This window comes from Anopheles arabiensis, chromosome 3 (genome assembly GCF_016920715.1).
Source record: "Anopheles arabiensis isolate DONGOLA chromosome 3, AaraD3, whole genome shotgun sequence".
NCBI classification, from domain to species: Eukaryota; Metazoa; Arthropoda; class Insecta; order Diptera; family Culicidae; genus Anopheles; species Anopheles arabiensis.
The window spans coordinates 90,904,889-90,922,762 of NC_053518.1; the positions used below are offsets into that span (position 1 = coordinate 90,904,889).

General features: G+C 45.1%; 1 protein-coding gene across 13 annotated transcripts in view; it reads right to left on the reverse strand.

Annotated features, from left to right (window-relative positions):
- Window positions 1-17,874, reverse strand: part of LOC120903553 (heterogeneous nuclear ribonucleoprotein L) — a 184,035-nt gene that overhangs the window by 104,097 nt on the left and 62,064 nt on the right. For all 13 annotated transcript variants that reach the window (XM_040313045.1, XM_040313047.1, XM_040313046.1 and 10 more), the window contains one exon: window positions 1,317-1,433. In XM_040313045.1, coding sequence (XP_040168979.1) covers window positions 1,317-1,433 — 117 coding nt within the window. The remainder of the gene's footprint in view (window positions 1-1,316; window positions 1,434-17,874) is intronic.

A 17,874-nucleotide genomic window follows, 5' to 3' on the forward strand; every position in this document is an offset into this window, starting at 1 on the left:
CTCCTAAATCTGTAGGATAAGAACAGAGTTACTGCAAAAAGGTGTGACACTTCTAGCTTCAGAATCTTCTAATCCTCTTCCTAGAAGTCACCAATCAGTACCTAACACCCAACACATTTCCTCACAGTTAATAGCTCATCTCCGCGTCTGTCAGACCAGCAAAACGCATCGATCATGTTTAAGAACTCTATCCCAATCTCCGTTCCCTTTTTCCCGCCACTAATTATCCTCCACTCAGTCACCATATTGTAGGTCACATCACCTATGCCGGCCAAGATTAATGCGTTTGCTGAGCGATATCTCCCGTAAAACCTTCCTCCGATGTTACCGGAGGAGGCATGTACTGTGCGCACCACATCCGCCGGCTATGACGCGTTCCCTCTATTACCTGGGTGCATTCGCGAGCCCTGCAATTATTTCCAACCAACCACACGGAGTGGCAAGAACCGATTCCAGTGCTTCAACCTCTCTTTCCCACTGCCAAGAAAAGGGTCACCATTTCCCGACGGTGAGAGCAAAAAAATGGCTAGTCCAAAAGGGTTGAGCAGCAGCAGCACCGTTTTAAACGAGGCCAATTAAAATGGGTCACCCCGAGGGTGGCGCGGAAGGGATCAGCACAAAAAAGGGTCTTTACATCCCTCTCTTTCGGCGGCGACCATTTATCGGAGAGTTTAATGGAATGCATTATTAATACCCGCCCGGGTCCCGGGATGGATGGCTTTACCCGCGTTCCTGGGAAACCGGTTCGTCCTGTTCCCTTCCCGGCCGTCTTTCTTATTGCTCTAATCCGTTGTTTAACTTTGGTGGATAGGAAACACATGGTGACGTTTGTACACATTTTCCGAGGAAAGTCTTCTTGTGGTGCTAGGTATTATGTCATCCTTGTTTGGTTCGCTTTACGACACAGCGAAAGGTTGTTTAAGCCCGATTGTGATTAAACGTGTCCCGCAGGCAAAGGCAGGAATTCACTGCCAATATCAAGGTTTTCATCATTGCGTTATACCAAACTGCTAAAGCAACCTTTTTCCCTTGAATTGATAACAGTCCCTCCAGGGAGGGAGTAAGACGATGTTGTGGTTTCTGACCTTTCCTTCGGCCGATGGATGAGCCAAATTTCAAAGCAAGATCAACACAAAAATATGTGACCGGACGGGGAAGGATCGCAACTGATTAAACTTGAACTTCTACGGGGATGCAATAAAAAGGGATACGTAACATAAATTGATACTTGTGAAGTCCCAACTCGGGATCAGTTGATGTAAGACGGGACACAAAGGGGTTGATTTAATATCTCCGGATGAAATAGTTCCACTTACCACTGTGATCGGATAGATCGGGTTCAGGATCGTGAACAGCAGGATATGGTTGGGGCGCGTCGCAACGTCGCGCTTCCGGCGCGGTTCGTCTGTGACGTTGATGTTGTTATTATTGTTCTGCAGAATAGAAAGAAAAAGAAAATAATGAAAATCATTAGCTAAATGAAGGAAAGCAAAGAGTAAACAAAGTCTTTTTTAAACGAGAATAAATTCCACTCATTAAAATGAATCGACGCTAATTAATCAAACTGGCAAGAGCCATCGCAACGGTTCAGGCAATGCGAAAGAGTTTTTCCCTTGCGCTCCCTGCTTCGTTTTTGTTATGAAATACGTTTCAGATCCGTTGGATGCCCAATTTTCCATTCCGAGCTGAATGACGGATTGAAGGAATGCGTCTATTCGTGTGAGCATGTGCGCTTTTCCACCACGAACGGGATCGATCGGGAGCGACAACACGTGTGGAAAACGCTCGACACCCGATAGGTGATACAGCATGGAATAGTAAAATAGAACTGGGAGAGAGCGAAAGAGAGAAGAAGATGATCCCTTAGCCGGCGGAACGGAGAGAATCGCATCGTTTATTTATACGCGCCCAAGCTGAACCGTGTTTAGTACGAATTTAACTAGCATCCAAATGTGTAATTTATTTTTAAAACAACCCTCCCGCTTTTGATATCCATGGAGTGCACACGCACACGTACACTATACTGTCAGCTACAGACGATGACGCCGGTCCAATAACGGAGGCGGAAACCCTTGCACCAGTTCGTATCAATAGTAAACCCTCGAGAGGTACACAGCGCAACAAAAGGCAAACTTCAATCCATTTTCCAATCCTCCCAGCATCGTCCCAGCCCCACAGCGGAATAGTCAACCACAAATCTGATAATTGCTAGCGCTTTTAAGAATGATTTGATCCGGGGAAGCAGAGTACGGCAATGCGCAGCCAGCGACGTGAACGACGAACACACCGCTGGGCGTACGTCATGATCGACGGGTTTGACGTCGCAGGAGAAAGCCAGCTGTTTTCCTCGCTGCTGGCGTTTTTTTCCGTGGAGTCTAAAATTACGCCATTTGAGAAGTTGAAGTAGAGAGCGGTGTAGAGAGCAGAGCGACGGAGGAAAGTTAAGTAACAGCGCACACATGATGGTTGGTTCGCCGTAAAAAGCTGAAATTGAAATCGTCTGACTAATTTATGAGACTTTGGTTTCTGAGTACTTTGCTCTGGCGGTTTTACGACGAGCTGGAAGTTAGACGAGATTGGTACAGAACACGCGTTAAATCTGTGGAAATCTTCGTTTGAGCCATTCCAAGAGTAAAATAGATGCAGACATGAGATTGTAGGAGCAAAAAAGATGTTCCTCAAGTAAATCACAAGAGTAGAATAGATTGCCTTAGACTGCAACAGACAACAAGGAATTTATCGCACAATGGAGGACCTAAAATGTTAACTTTAAATGTGAACTTTAACATTACACCAACTTTATGTACGTCCACTCAAAGTTCACTAGAAAACATGTTACTACAGATCATAAAATATACAATGAAGTTGTTGTTTGTGACCAGTGAACCAACAGTATTAACAAACAATCGCTGTCCAATCAAAACATCAACTTGCCTCCTGCCCCGTTTGTAACTAAAACTCTGATTGAATAATTAATTCAAATGTGGCGCTTTTGGGGGTGGATTGCACATTTTCTACGGTCACCAGGGCTGCTGGAAAATTGACACAAACGAACTGTGCAGGACACGAAAAACAAACCAGACCTGTGTAAGTTCCTGAGCCTGATCAGTCACTCTTGCAAAACCACACAACACACAACAACGATCACGCCAGTCACCAAAACAACGCAATTCTACGCAAATCACTTGCGAACGAGAAATAGGAAAGCATTGGCATAACCTATTTTTCGGCATGCCAAAGCCCAACACAACCAACCGGAACGCGCGCCCGAGTGAGCGCGCTCGAGAGCTTTAATTATATTCTATTATTTACAGTAAAAACAACCATTCATCCCTCTGATTTTCATCAGCGGTGCTGTTGCTGAAGTAGCTAGAAAGGAAAATTAATTTCTCACCGAAAATACCCAACCCAACGCCCGTCGTCGTTGGAGGGCGCGCGCGAGGTAATGAATTATTTAAAGTAATCGCCCACCCGAAGAAGGGGGTTGTTGTTGCCCTGCTTAACTGACCTTCCCGGTATCGGTATCAGAGGCGGTGCCGCACGGTTTTGATAGTCTTAGAGCCAACTTCAAACGATCAATTACGAGATGAAAAACAAACAAGTAACACCGCCACCCGTTTCGGGATGAGTTTGATGGTACACAATAGTACACAGTTTCATGAATTTCATATCGGATTAATTTTGGGCAACCGACGCAACGGAGAGCCAGCTTTTCACAATAACCAGCAGTACACGAGCTACCAAGTGAGGTCGCACAAACATGTCAGAACATTTCAACACTGCCTCGGTACACAATTGTGTCGCTGGAAGGATGCGAAGAGCATTGCGTTAACGGGAGCCAAGGCTCACATTAACCACTAACGACCACTGGCAGTCCCGGTCCGAGACCAATGTCCCCGTGTTAGAGAGATGCCATAAAACGAACTCAATCGAATCGAAACACCATTTTTGATTACTTTTTGCCACCGGCCACCGTGCGCGTACCCGCAGCAAACCAACTGTCATTATCAATCCATGTTAAATGGGCCACAATGCGTTTCGCAGTGCGATGAGAGGGGGACAGAGATAGCAGAGATTGGAAGGGAAAATTGTAACATAAAAGTAGGCCAACAGTCTGACAGCAGCGAGAGAGGAAGGGTGTTGTGTATCGATGAAAAACACATTTTCCGTTTATTCATCTAACGTCTATCGAGACCGACTTGGGTTAGAGAAAAAAAAGGCGAAAGGATCCACCTCCAACGATGTACATGAAGCTCTCCCGCTCACTCATATCCTCCCCGGTCAATGCCCCTTTGCAACAATTTCTCCCAACCAAAGCGTACTTCCCCGGAAAAACGATACAAACCAATCGAACGATGTTCACTTGATCGGCCACAAAAATTTGGCTTTTCCATCGATGTCAGCGAATTTCCTGGGGTATAAAAAGGGGACGACAGGCAAGCAGGCATCGATTTTGCGCACCGTAAAATCCGATGCGAATGTGTGGTGCGGACCTTTTGTGTGGTTTTGGCGCAAGGCGGGAAAGAGGAGGAGATTAAGAAGCGTTCAAATAGCGATTATAGATGACGATTAACCACAAAACTCTGATCCTCGTCCCGCTCACCAGACGCTATCTACGGAGGGCTGACAGTGCGTCAGCAGAAACGGGACGGTTTTTCCTCACCTCAAACACACACACCTCCTTCATCCCGTTGCCAATACGTTTTACCAAAAATTTCAAGTCAGCACAAAACCAGTGAATATCTATCGAAACGGAAGTGAACCTCTGTCAGTTGGTTTAGAATCACCAACAAACCGCATCAGACCACATTTATAAATTTTATCAATTACAGCTACTACTACTAGGACGCATCAGCACATCTCCTTCATATTCGCTAATGACGTTGAAAAAGGTACCAACAACCTACCACACCACCATCGACACTGAAAATTGACGAGTAACGTTATTTAAACAGCAGGACCACACCACAATATGACTGGCAAATTCCAATGACTATCAATAAAATAAATAAAATTCAATCATTAAATGTTCTGCCTGTCAGGATGATGTCAGGAAACAACAGGAGTGCAAATTATGATGTTCCGAATCTAATCAAATGCTGTTAAAAATCGCTTATTGCATTCCTATTCAAATATAACTAGTATTTTTTTCTATAAGAATAAGGATATTATTGTCCAAAGCCGAAATCAATTCCCTACAAACGACCCATTCTGCCGACTGGTAGTCGTCGTTCGCAAGCAATTCATACTCTAACGACCAACAACCAAGCAGCTCTTCTTTCGACGTCGTCAACGGAATATCTCTACCCGGCAATACAGCAGCGAAACAATCTTGACACAAGCACAACCCAAAAGTACCCACTCTCTCTCTCTCTGAAAAGGGTTCTTAGAAACACTTTACGAATAGAAAAAAAATCTTCAAAAATCTGCTTCGAAAGTAGTTGTTGAGGCACTAAAAAAAGCGTCGAGCTTTCGCGCAAGAGCAGCGCTACACACTTGAAAAGCTTTGAATACATTAGCGTGGGGTGAAGTTTTCTTCGCAGTTAGTTGCGATTGTTTTAAAACGGGCTTCTGTCCCTCTAATGCCATTTCTTAACGTCTTTGGAGCGCTGGGAGCTTATGGTTCCGCGGAATTGAAACGGGAATTCGTACCACAGACGACTCTATAAGGCGATGCCCGTCCGTCTGCAGAGTGTCGAAGAAGTCACGCTTTTCGGGTGGAAAACCAAAAAGAAAGAACATCAGCAAAAACCGCTCCCAAACGCACTAGTGGAAAAGTTTTACATTGTCCCAAAGCCCGTGATGGGGCGTCCCAAACAACATGAAATAAGTCGAACAACTGGTAGAACTTCCACCATTGGCATTCCACCGCGCGCCGGTGGAATTATTTTCAGAGTTCTTTCTTCTCGCGCGGTGTTTTGTCAAAAATTTTCCGCATCCTTTAATTAGGTGTGAATGTGTAATTTCTATGCCAAAAGGAGGGAAAGATTAAGGGCGAGCGAAGCAGTAACAGCGAATTGAAAACTTTTCCACCAAGCATATTCATTCGCATTCTGCGCATATTGCGATCCTTTTTGCAGCAACCCTTTCGGAATGGTGGGACTAAAGATGGTCATAATTACAAAATTCTAACCAAACGTAAGCATTTGGATAAGAAAAAAACACAAAATTCACTCAATATGGTAAGCAGATTGTATTTTCCTCAAATCCAAATTATGTCCATCTCAACATACACTGTATTCTCACAGTCTGGTCGTCGTCTCGGCAATCGTTTTGAGTATTTGTAGATGCAGAAAGGACGCCCCAAAAACTGTGTCGAAATGAACGAGCGGGAGCAACATAATGAATTCTTACAAAATTAATTCACCAACATTTTCCTCCTCCGTAACCTTTCCCTCCCCAACATCCCCCAACAAGTCCGTTTCCTACGTTATATTTCTATTTATCTTCAAAACAAATTCCCATCTGTCCGCATCTTCAACGGAGATCTCTCCGGTGCTGCGGTGCTACTGCTACCATTTTATATACACAGAAAATTCAGATAATTTCCCATGACACACACAGTGCACACAGTAGAACCTTACAAGCCTTGAGTGAAAAACACGAAAACACAACGGCACTCGATTGACAAGCGAAAAGCACGAGTTAAATTTCCCGGAACGTCCTCTCAACATGTTTTCAAATCAAATTTCGAACACCACCCCGCTTGGAGACCCACTCCCCTTCGAACTGCGTGTACTACCGTCTCGTCCTGAAGAGTGTCGGCAAATTTCTCGGAATTAAGTTGATGTTTGCTAAACATCCTCTGCCGGGGTTCCGGGACTTCAGGCTTTCTTCCTCACACTTCCGCACACTCTCTTCTTCAGCCCAAAAAATACGTACACAATTAAGTCGATGCTAATTTTGGGCTACACTCCACCCGTCCGGTTCCTTAATCCCTGATGATCCTAATTGCTAGGCGCACCTTGAACAACCCAGGGCTGACCGGGCCAGAAAGGACCGTCCTAGTCGAAGAGATAAGTGCCTGCAATCGCACACTAAATATCCTTTTTGTCCCAGAAGAACACACAGACGAGCAGGAAACAATTCACAATCCGCTTGTTGACCTGTTGCCCGTCAAACGCCCTTCCTCTTGGGAGTCAAAAATGTGTCCCAAACTCTCACATTCACACACCCCCTGGGATGAAACGCTGAGTTGCGGTGCCACCAACTGGTCACACAGACCCCCCCCGGGGGCCGGCTGACGGACCGAAATTGGAATAGATTTTAATTAATTTCTCACTTCTCAAGTTCACGACACCGGACAGTCAACACCGAGAAACGCGCTTTATTGTCCTTTCGAGCGGGTCTCCTCTCTTTGTTGATTGGCATATTTTTCATTACGTCAAAGTAGGCGACAACCAGGGTCCTACCAGCCGTAAGCCACTTACACTTTCCGGTTGGAGCTTCTCGGGAAGCTTAGTCTGGCAGTTCCTCTTTCCAGTGCCGGATGTAGCGCGCGTATAATAAATTACTTCCAGTCCTGTGTACCTTCCCGTTTGCCTTCGGATAAGATCTCCTCTAGTGCTCTGGACTGGGAAAATGACAAAGAGAGCGTGGTACGAGAAAATGTACTCGCCGTTTGGTTTTTCAATAGGATGACAGACTGTTCCGGGATGATCTAAAACAATCACGTTGCCAGAATTACTGCTCCAATAGCATCCTATTTCCCATCATCATCAACGCGCCAACCATTGGAAGATGAAGGCAAAGTGCACATTTGCAATAAAACGCTGAACAACTCCATCCCACAGTAAGCTTCCGCTCCCGGACTAACTAAGGCTTCTCGCAAACGTACAGCAGGATTACTGTTCACCCCCACCGACGATGTTGGATCGTTTACAGGTGTCTTAACGAAGCGGGGGACCACTGTGAAAAGAACAAGCGACTCCTGATGAGCGGACACAAAAAGCGCAAATGTAAATTGCAACAAATTCCAACTCCAAGACGTCCGTGTGTCCCACCATCGCTACCGCATCACCTTTTATAAGCACTCGAAAATAGTGCTTACAATTTATTCAGCAACAAAATCGCCCACTCGAGAATTGTACGACAAACAACGCGGCGCTACAGAGAGAGGCCCGTCAACTCTGGTGACAGTTGCAAAAAGGCCTTGACATTTGTACGTCGTCTTTTACCTCGTAGTAGCTTTCTTACACCATAACAAGGGGGAGTCGCGTGCACGTTACTGTGGATTGGAAGAATCTATTTTTCATTCGGCTGGAAAATGCAACCATCCGGGTGACTTTTTTTGGTGTCTTGCTGTATTATTCAACTTATTTTTTGCACGCGAAAACAATGTGCACAGTCAGTAATATCTGTAACATAACCGGTGGCTAAAAATATCTACCAGATTCAGTCTAGGAACAATGCAGTGGAAAGAACTTACAGTTTTGCTGAAAATGAAGAACAGCTATTGGGAGCTTTCTTTGCACAGAAGCTTTGCGACGTGACATTGTGTTCGGGAGTAGTTCCTGACATTAATTATCGCTCGGTAATTTGAAGGTTTTGGTACTACTTAATGTTACTGTACTGAGAAGAAACATAGTTCGTTCTAGAAGTTCATTGAAATGTCTGGAATAAGTACTCCTAAGTATTCTCAAGCCAAGATTGCTTTGAAATTTTCTTAAAGCATAACATTTATTTTATGAGCTTAACAATAATCAGAACGATAAATTCCTTTGAACCACTAATTCAGCGCTTTATCTGTTCTTAAGGCAAATCCTCTTCCACAGAATACTTTACAAACGACCAAGGATCGCTCTGATCCTTCCGTTCCGCTGTACTCGTATACTAGCAAAACTCCAACACCAAAAGTGGCCACAAATAACCACAAACTGCCACGGGAATTACAACCCCAAACCAGAGGTTTTGTTGCCTAACCAGCGAAATTTCAAATCACTGATTTAGAGCTTTGCATATGTGCGCGCGAGACTGCTTCTACACGCCCACATAAAATGATTAATCGTTCTACAGTGAACATTCTTCCGAGGCTCTATTGCAACATTTCCATACCTCCTCTTTCACAGCAACCACAAGAAAGCGGGAAGAACGAAGCAACCTCACCACCATTGAATACGACACCACCAGAGCACACCACCGACCAGTCTCTGTGTTTGCGCGGCAAAACTTTCCCAAAGCTATCCCCCGCGGTGGGGGAGCCAACCGATACTTTAATCCTTTTTGCTCGCCTTCTAGCAGCGAGCAGCAGCATGCGTAGGCACATCGTAAACATAAACTGCGACCGAAAGGGCTGCCTGGGTCACCGTTTACTTCGCATTAATGTGACCGAGGAAAAGCCCCCACTTCCCATTTACAGAAGGACCCACCCCGCCCCGCTTGACGAAACGAAACAAAGTAGCAAAGCTGTCAGCTGCAGTAGCTTCGAGCAAAGCGCGGGTTTGTTTCTTCAACGGATTGAATGTGCTGCGTCCAGGCAACACACGAAAAAAATGAAAATCCCGAGACAGATAAACGTTGGAAGAATATTTTCTGCTACTTATATTCCATCATACAAAATGTGAGGGCAGATGGGTGAGGTGAGATGGAAGCTGTCCTCCATAAAAAGGGATATCTTTGCCCCGTCGTTTGCCGATACACTTTGCCCCTACTTTGATCCGCTCCAGAAGAAGCATAAAGAAACAAAGCTTTCGAGGACATCGTTTGCGTTGGGTAAAAGGTTCTACACCTTGGCCTTTTTTATCTGTGCAGGCTCTCCATTGTCACCTTAAGGCAACGAGATTCGTATTCAAAATCAGGCCGAGAAAACAAGCGACACATTCCACCCCATGTATCGTATTCACATTCTGTGGGCTCGTTCGCACGAAGGATAAAATCTGAGAGGCTACTACTAGCTATAAAAACTTCCCTCCCGAAAGCCATCCCCAAACGTCAGAAAGTGTGTGAGTGTGGCAGGAGATTATTGCTCGCTTCCGGCGGGCAGGGAATTTCAATAATTTATAAATAATTCAAGCCCCCAAGGGAGTGGTACGTATGCACGCGTGACGTTCCAAAAGAGCTGAACGTAGTACGCGGGACGAGGGATACGATATAAAAATCGACCCCACGAGAATTGAGCACAAGCAGCAGAAGGAGCCGCAAAAAAAAGCAGGTCAAATATGATGGTAAAGTTTTCGTTCGCGCCGTTTGTGAAAACAAACACTTAAAAGATAAAGTGGTTACCTTTTCCCGAGATTGCCGTGGCACTTTCCGCTGGACGTCTTTTTTTTCCTTTTTGTTCTTTCTGATAAGACCGTTGCTTCGGCACGACATTCAAAAGCAATAAGCGGGGAGGGAGGGTAGGGGAGACAGTCAGCTAACATTTTTGCACACGTGTTGCAAAAGCCTGATCCGATACAGTAGCAGCAGGGAAAATTATTATATGCTCTCACACCCATTTCTTTTTTGCCTGTTGACGCGAAGAAAAGTTTGAAGTGCATCTGGTTCACTTACGGCACCCAAATTTATGAACTAAACGATCGTAAAGCTTGCACGAGCATCTGTGTCGTCTCGACGTACTTTATTGTGCTACTGTGTTGTGCTTCAATTACCAAACTAAATACGATAACGACAGTATGATAAGCCCATTTTCGGGGCGCTCCAAGTCGGGGACATTCGTGTTTATGAAGCAAATTAAGTAAATTGAATGACTCCCCCAATTCAATTCCGATCCCAATCGCACCCAGCTAAAACATCACTTAACGCAAATTAAGCAATTGACTTTAGGAGTGGCTGAGATTTTGAGCAGAGTGTCTAATCCGGCATTATGAAGTTTAATTTAGCATTTTCTCAAACCAACTACGACGACTACGGTTCACCATCACCGTGTGTCTCATCAGCATCATCATCATTACCCTGCGGAAATCTAGACCATTCCCATCCAAATCCTCTAAACAACACAAGGAACAGTCAACTTAAAAACGCATCGTCAACGGAATTTCGCCTCTCACTCCCGCGGGAGGTACTTAAGCAATTTCGCCCCAAACTTTGCTCGTCAAATCGCACCCGCCAAAACTCTGCACAAGATTATCTCTCTGCCGAGGAATGTCGGTCGACCGTCGTACAAAACACATATACAACGAGCGCGGGTGGGGTGCTCTTAAGGCTTCCTCCTTTTGAAGATGCTAATCCGCGCCGAAAACGGCTGCAAAAGGCGTGCCAAAGCTCTCCTTGCCGCGCAACTGCACCAAACCCGACCGACCGACCAGCAGAGTAGTGTGCAGATTTTATCTAAATGACAAAACTTTCCGCTCAAGTGAAAAAGCATTACCACAGTCTTCCTGCATTCCGCCCCGTTTGTTGTTGTTCGAGTGCAGGAGGCACGCAACTAGATGACATAAGTCACGATTTCCGACCAAAGACTGCACAAACATCTAAACGAACCTTCGGCGCTCCAGCATCGCCAAGAGGATGCGCTCCTTGAGGCTGTGCGATGCCAAGTGCATCATACTTCGTCCCGCCATCCTTACACACAACGATCGTTATCAAAGATTCATGCCCCATTGCCCAGGTTAGTCCCAGGACCAGAAGCAGCTTCTCCTGCTCAGAGAAGATGCATTGTTGTTTGGGACGCGCTGAATGCACTTGGATAATTTATCTTGCCGCCTGTTCGATATGGCAGAATGGCTTGGCGGTGGAAAACGGTAGAAAAGATGCCTAAAAGATGCGCCTCAGCAAAATGCCAACAACGACGACAACGATGAGATGACGGTGTCTAAACAGCAGATTCCTAAAGCAATGATGGCACGTTGTTGCTCGCGTGACAGGAGAAAGAACGAGCAAGAGGGATGTTGTGTACTCCTCGGGACCTGTCTCCAATATTGGAGCATCGGACCACGTGCAGCAAACAACACAAAAAAACTGTCCCGGGAACGCTAAGAGGACACGATAAGAGACATAACAACGAGAAATAAATCGGTGCATCTTGTCGCCATAGAACCAATACCACGACGACCAAAACCGTCACCGTGATTTTGCTGGTCGATAGGACAGTGACAGGCTCTCCTTGACACGTTCCGCTGGAACGGGGTTTGAAGAGAAAGAGAAATGAGCAACACCCGTTAATGAGATTGATTGAGTGTGAGGTTTACGATGGGAAAAGAGGGGAGTGTTTTAAGATTTTTTTTAATCATGCCAAGATCCTGGCAAACTCCTGAAGTTCAAAGAATTGAAGTATAACATAGCAATGTTTTGAAGTTTGACTGTTTCTCGTTAAGGACCAACTAGAGCCTGAATCTCTTCAATCATCATTTGCGGAGGAATAGTCCATTTTGCAAACTCTTAAGAGAGAATCACTTTCAAGTTTTGGCTATTAGGCAAAACTTTGTGCAAACATCAAATACTAACTTATTCTCTTCCAATACCAACACCATTGCTAAAAAAAAAGAATAAAGCTCTAAGGAATCTAAATCAATTTGCGGTTCGGAACGCTCTACTAATGTACTTCACTTCATGACGAAACAGCCACTAATTTGTTACTTCTATTGAAGCCCAGTGAGGTTCAAACGTTTGCCTTCATGTTCCTGACCCGAGGCAACAACATCTACTCGTCGTTCTTGAAGTTCTTGGACCGAATTCCGGTCCAACGCAACAAGGACCAATTTACCAAAAACTCAACGACCTTCCCGAGCGCGTAATGTCTTGCCAACTCCAAAACATATTTCGACTGAGCACTCACACATCAGCAAAAAAGTGCTTTCCCCATCATCGTGGTTTTTTGTTCGAACGAATTGCCGGTGCTCCAAAAAACGCTCTCGACCATTACACGACCATTTTCGAACCAATGCGCGCAACAGAGCACGGTCAACGGGTCCCGCCGGTTTATTTGCGCTCGTTTCAGTTAATGCTACCAGGTGCGCACACACACACACACACACACATTCACCGTTGTTTCCAGCACGCCCAAATCAATTCCAAGCTCAGCGGTGTAACACGCCACTTAAGCAGCCGAGGCGAAGGCAAAGTCAAACCCCGAAACAGTCGGAAAGGAAAACCAGTTCACGCTTGGGCGAGTTCCTTTAGCGTGTCCACTTTCGCTCTCGTTACTTTTACCTCCACCGCCTCCACCGCCAGAGTCTCGTCCGAGTGCCCGGCAGGTCGATTATGGGGCTGCTGCGTGCACAACACTGTCCGTCCCCGCCGAAACCCCCCCGGGGGCGGCGTGCTGTGGAAACAATTTCAGAGCAATGCGTTGTGCTGAGAGACACAATTTTTGGACTGTTCCACCTTAGAGCCACTTTCGTTTCACTTTCTTCGCACTCGGTTTGTGGTGCAGCAGCAGCGGCAGTTCCGATGAACCGGTTTTTCTTCACAATTCCCCCTTTGTCAGTCTCCCCCGACGACGGTGTGGCCGTACGTGATTCGCTTGCAGAGGATCTGGAAACTCCGAGGAGAGAGGTCGAGTTCAATCATATTCTCATCTGTTAAAAACGGTGCGAGCGAGGCACACAGAGACATCCAGAAAAGGGCATCGGAGTGTAAGGCAAGGACGATTAATCCCTACCTCTCTCGCTCGTTAGTAGCTCAATTTTACAATTCAAAAAGCATGAAAAATGCTTCCCATGATTGCAATGACGGCAGTGCGCGCTCCCATTAGCTTCTTCCTTGAAGAATTCTTCAGCATTTGTTGGGATGCCATACTGTTGGAATCGTAGCAGAAATTGGATAGCTTCTTTGCAACAGATGTGAACGCTCTGATAAATCAAAAGCTGTTCCTCCTACTCACGAACCGGCAGGAACCGTCAGCTAGTTCCAACCACCAGAAACCTGTTACACAATTTCCATCACAGCCACCAATAACCCCAGGATCGCTCACTTTATCCACTAATCAAGATATCTGTCAATCGGGTTTGTGCCACGGCACGTCAACCTTTTCTACGCCCACCGTACCACCGTATCCGTCCACCAACCCGCTATCTGTCAGTGCTGCCAGATGCTACACACATTGCCACAATCTCAACTTCTCGGAGTTTGAGAGCAAGTCTGCCATTTCATTTCCTACTCCTACTCCATCTATCTCCCGTTCCTAGCCTTTTCAAACCGTAGCCCCCAAAATTTCCGCCCAAAATCGAAAAGGAAAGCAAAATGGACGAACCGTCGTGTCAGTGTCGCTTTTGTTCATCTATTTAGGGTGAAGTAGTTGCGAGCGCAAAATAAATATAAGATGGCGTTTTCAACGTGTCACGCGCAGCAGTTGGGTCGATAGCACCATACAGCAGCGGCTGCATACCGCTACCGTCGCTGCAATACATTCAGCAATCCAGTTGCTAGAGAAGCCGGTATGCAATAAAATGCAGCTCGAGAGAAAATAAATGCAATATCCGTTCGGTGAGAGACCGGCCATGTGGCATCCAACCGGTTCGGAGGCAAAGTATAGCGAGAAAGATAAGTAGAGCACGCGCGCGCGCTAACCTCATGGCAGATGGCGGAATTGCAAGGAAAAAAAATTTCATCCAAACCGGACATTGTTGAAGCGAGACAAGTAAAATGAGAAGGAAAAAAGGACGGTCTTTTCGATGTGTTTCATTTTCGTATTTGAGAGAAAAATAAGTTATAGAAACAACGGTAAATACGTCACATGAAAGGCAAAATTAAGAACATTTCATTAGAATTTCAACAGTAACTTCCAACTCTTATAAATCGTTTTCGAAACTCGAAATATTGCGGTTGAGTTGCAAATAAATTGCATCCTTTTGCCAAAGCTGTTAACAGGCGCTGTGAAACGATTTCCTCCAACAAGTGTTACTTTCCCACTAAAAGATATCTTTTCAATATGCAGGAAAATGTGGTTTCCCCGTTTGTATCCACTTGGTTTCTTCCTTGGTTTCCAGTCGCAAGTCGCAATGTCGTTACTTATCATTGCGGGGAAAAATAAGTTTTCTTTCGAAGCTTTGTTTTCGCCCGAGTAAACCGCAAAGCAACAAACGAATTCTCTTGTAACCCGATCACGATCGCAGTTCAACCTCAGAACACACCATAGCACGCCAGTCGAAGCTGTTTTCTTGACCGACATTTTATGCGCGCAAGACACATTATGAAAAATGCTCCCATAACCACCCGGTGCTTTTCCCAGGGTAGGTTTGCAGCGGTTCCGTTTTTTTTGCTCTTCCCTTCGCATCCTTTCGTAAAACTTTTTCCTTCATCGCGATAAGTCACACAAGTGACAGCACAGCACGGGGGTAAGGGGAGCGAGGAGAAAGATGCCATTTAACCCACTCAAAACTAACTCGGCAAACCATCCTGTATTTCCGTATTTGTTTTTTTGTTTTTGTTTTTTTTGCTATGTGTGCTGTACCTCGGTCTCCTTTTCCCCTCCCCCAGTGGGGTTGGGTGAGCACTGGGAAGTTATAATTGCGCTTAAAACTTTGTCACAATCACAGCAGGGATGGGGGGGAAACAATAAAAAAAAAACTGCCACACTAAACAACGTAAAACAAAGAGCAAAGCAAAATATAACAAACCAGCTGGACGGATGGTGGCAGTATATATTCCGCAATATGCAGTGGCCTGGTTTTTGTCACGAACCAAATAGGGAAAGCGACAGCAACAACAACAAAAATGCACAAATCAAACTTATAAATCCATGGTGGAAAATTAATTACAGAAAATGTAATAAAACCGGCACGGGGTAAAAGTTTCCTTCACAGCGCTTTGCTGCTGAATAAACAACAACTGTTGTCGTGTGCGGGTGGGTACGTAAGCTGCCACGTTACACAAGTTTTGATGGTACAACAAGATGTGCCGACAAAAGTGCATGCGAAATCTGTGTCATATTTTCATTTGCAACGTGGTTGGGTCTGGCAACCAATCTCGTGCAGTGGAAATCTCACGTTTGGAGTAATTCCGATCGCACACAGACAAGATTGCACTATCGCACGCATGTCTGACATGGTAGAGGCGTACCAACTACTTCTAGGTAACCTATTTTTCCACCTTTCATTGTCTTCTTTTAGCCTGCAAACTTTCCTTCCCCGGTGCCCTCCTAGGGGAAATGCTCATGCAGTGCCAAGTTACAGCACAAAGCACGTACCAAATTCGTGTCCTTACGCCAACAAAACGACATACCGAAACGTCACCATTGGACAGAATGCATATGTTTTTCGCTGCGGAAGTTTTCGCTTCGCTCCCGTGCCCATATCCACCCTTCAATGCGAAAGAATGTTCCTTTAATTGACTGAACTTTATGGGTTTCGTTGTATGGATGGGGATAGCGAAGCAAAGGAGCCACATAAACAGCGGAACCACTGAATGGCTCGTTTTGGACAAACTTTTCATTAGTGAGCTGTGGGCACGTGCTAGTTTTTTCGGAATTGGGAAGAGAATGAAACAGGAATTTCAAATAAAATCGTAGGGAAGGAGCTCGACAGTATCGATTTGTAGCATTTTTACTAGAATCTTCTTTTGTTTCTAGAAGCTAATGTATTTGTTTGTTTCATCCGTTGTGCTAGTTAGTTTTTATACGAAATTAAACAGACACCTCCAACAGCTACTTCGTAGTACAATCGGCAAGCGCACAGCTTAACAACAAAACGGACCTTCGTTCGAGCCTTGAATAAAGTTAGCCTTTAGATAATGTAATTAAATAGTAAAAGCTTTTAATAAATTATAATTAAATTCTCCATGCATGGAAACATACATTCAGGCGTCATAAAACAGTACACAAACGAAAATAGGTATGTACTTTAACACCATTTAATAAATGATAATCATATCAGATAGCTTATAACAGTTTCCACCCACTTCCTTCATAAAAAACGCCCAAACAAGGTACCACTCAAAAGTATATCCGTGGTGTGCTAAGTTTGCTTACAACTAGTTTTATAGTTTCCGACTCGTTTCAAGCACCCAACTGGCACAAGGATATCGAAATGAGAAGCCTCCTCCCTTCCTCAAAACAAAAGGCCATGAAATAAAACACAAACAAAGCTCACATTCATTAGCATAAATTTAATGCCATTTACTACTACCACTACAACACTACTCTGGAAAAGGAAGCCTTAAAGCAAGGGGGGAAAACAGGGTAAAAGTTTATGGATTCAGCGAAACCATTTCACAAGTCCCACAGAATGGAAAAAATAAATCGGAATGAAACACATTTGATTTGATTTGACGTTTGGTTAAATAAAACCAACATCATCCGTAATGCGGGCGGGCGGGCACGTCACTGCGTTGTAATGCGAACGTGATAACACGAATTAAATATTTGTCGAAGCCAGCGCGCGCAACCAGAACCAACCAAGCGCCGCCTGCCCCATGTCATAAATCAAGAATTAACTGTGGGATTTTTGCTTTTTTTCTCATCGTGCTTTCCGGCCTGTTATGTTGCTTCCTATTCTTAAACAACCTTCACGCCTTTTCGACACGCTTCATTTACGATCTTTGATCCGCGCGCGACGGTGGGCAAAAGCTTCAAGCTGTGGAAAGCGAGAGCTTACCGGGCCTGCTGCTAGAGTTCTAGGCGGAAAATGCGGCTGGGTGAACGGGGTACAATTTCCGCGGGCACGAAAAACACGGACACGCACACACTAGTAATGCTCAGTAGTGCTTTGGAAAAATGTAACGCACGCAATGTTGGCACCAGTGGAGAAAAAAAACATTCTTCCGTTTTCTCCTCTCTCTCAGTAACCTGTTAAGCAGCAAAGTGGTGTGAAAATGCCACTGAAAAATGGGAAAAATCTGGTGCACGCACGCAACCCACGAAAAGGGGAGAAATATTTACTTGCACCAGAAATCCAGAAATATTTACTTGTGGGAAATATTTACTTCCACCGAGTCGACTTTTTTTACGCAACTCCCCAGACACTGACGTCGTTGTACTGTCCCAGGGAAATTGTCGGC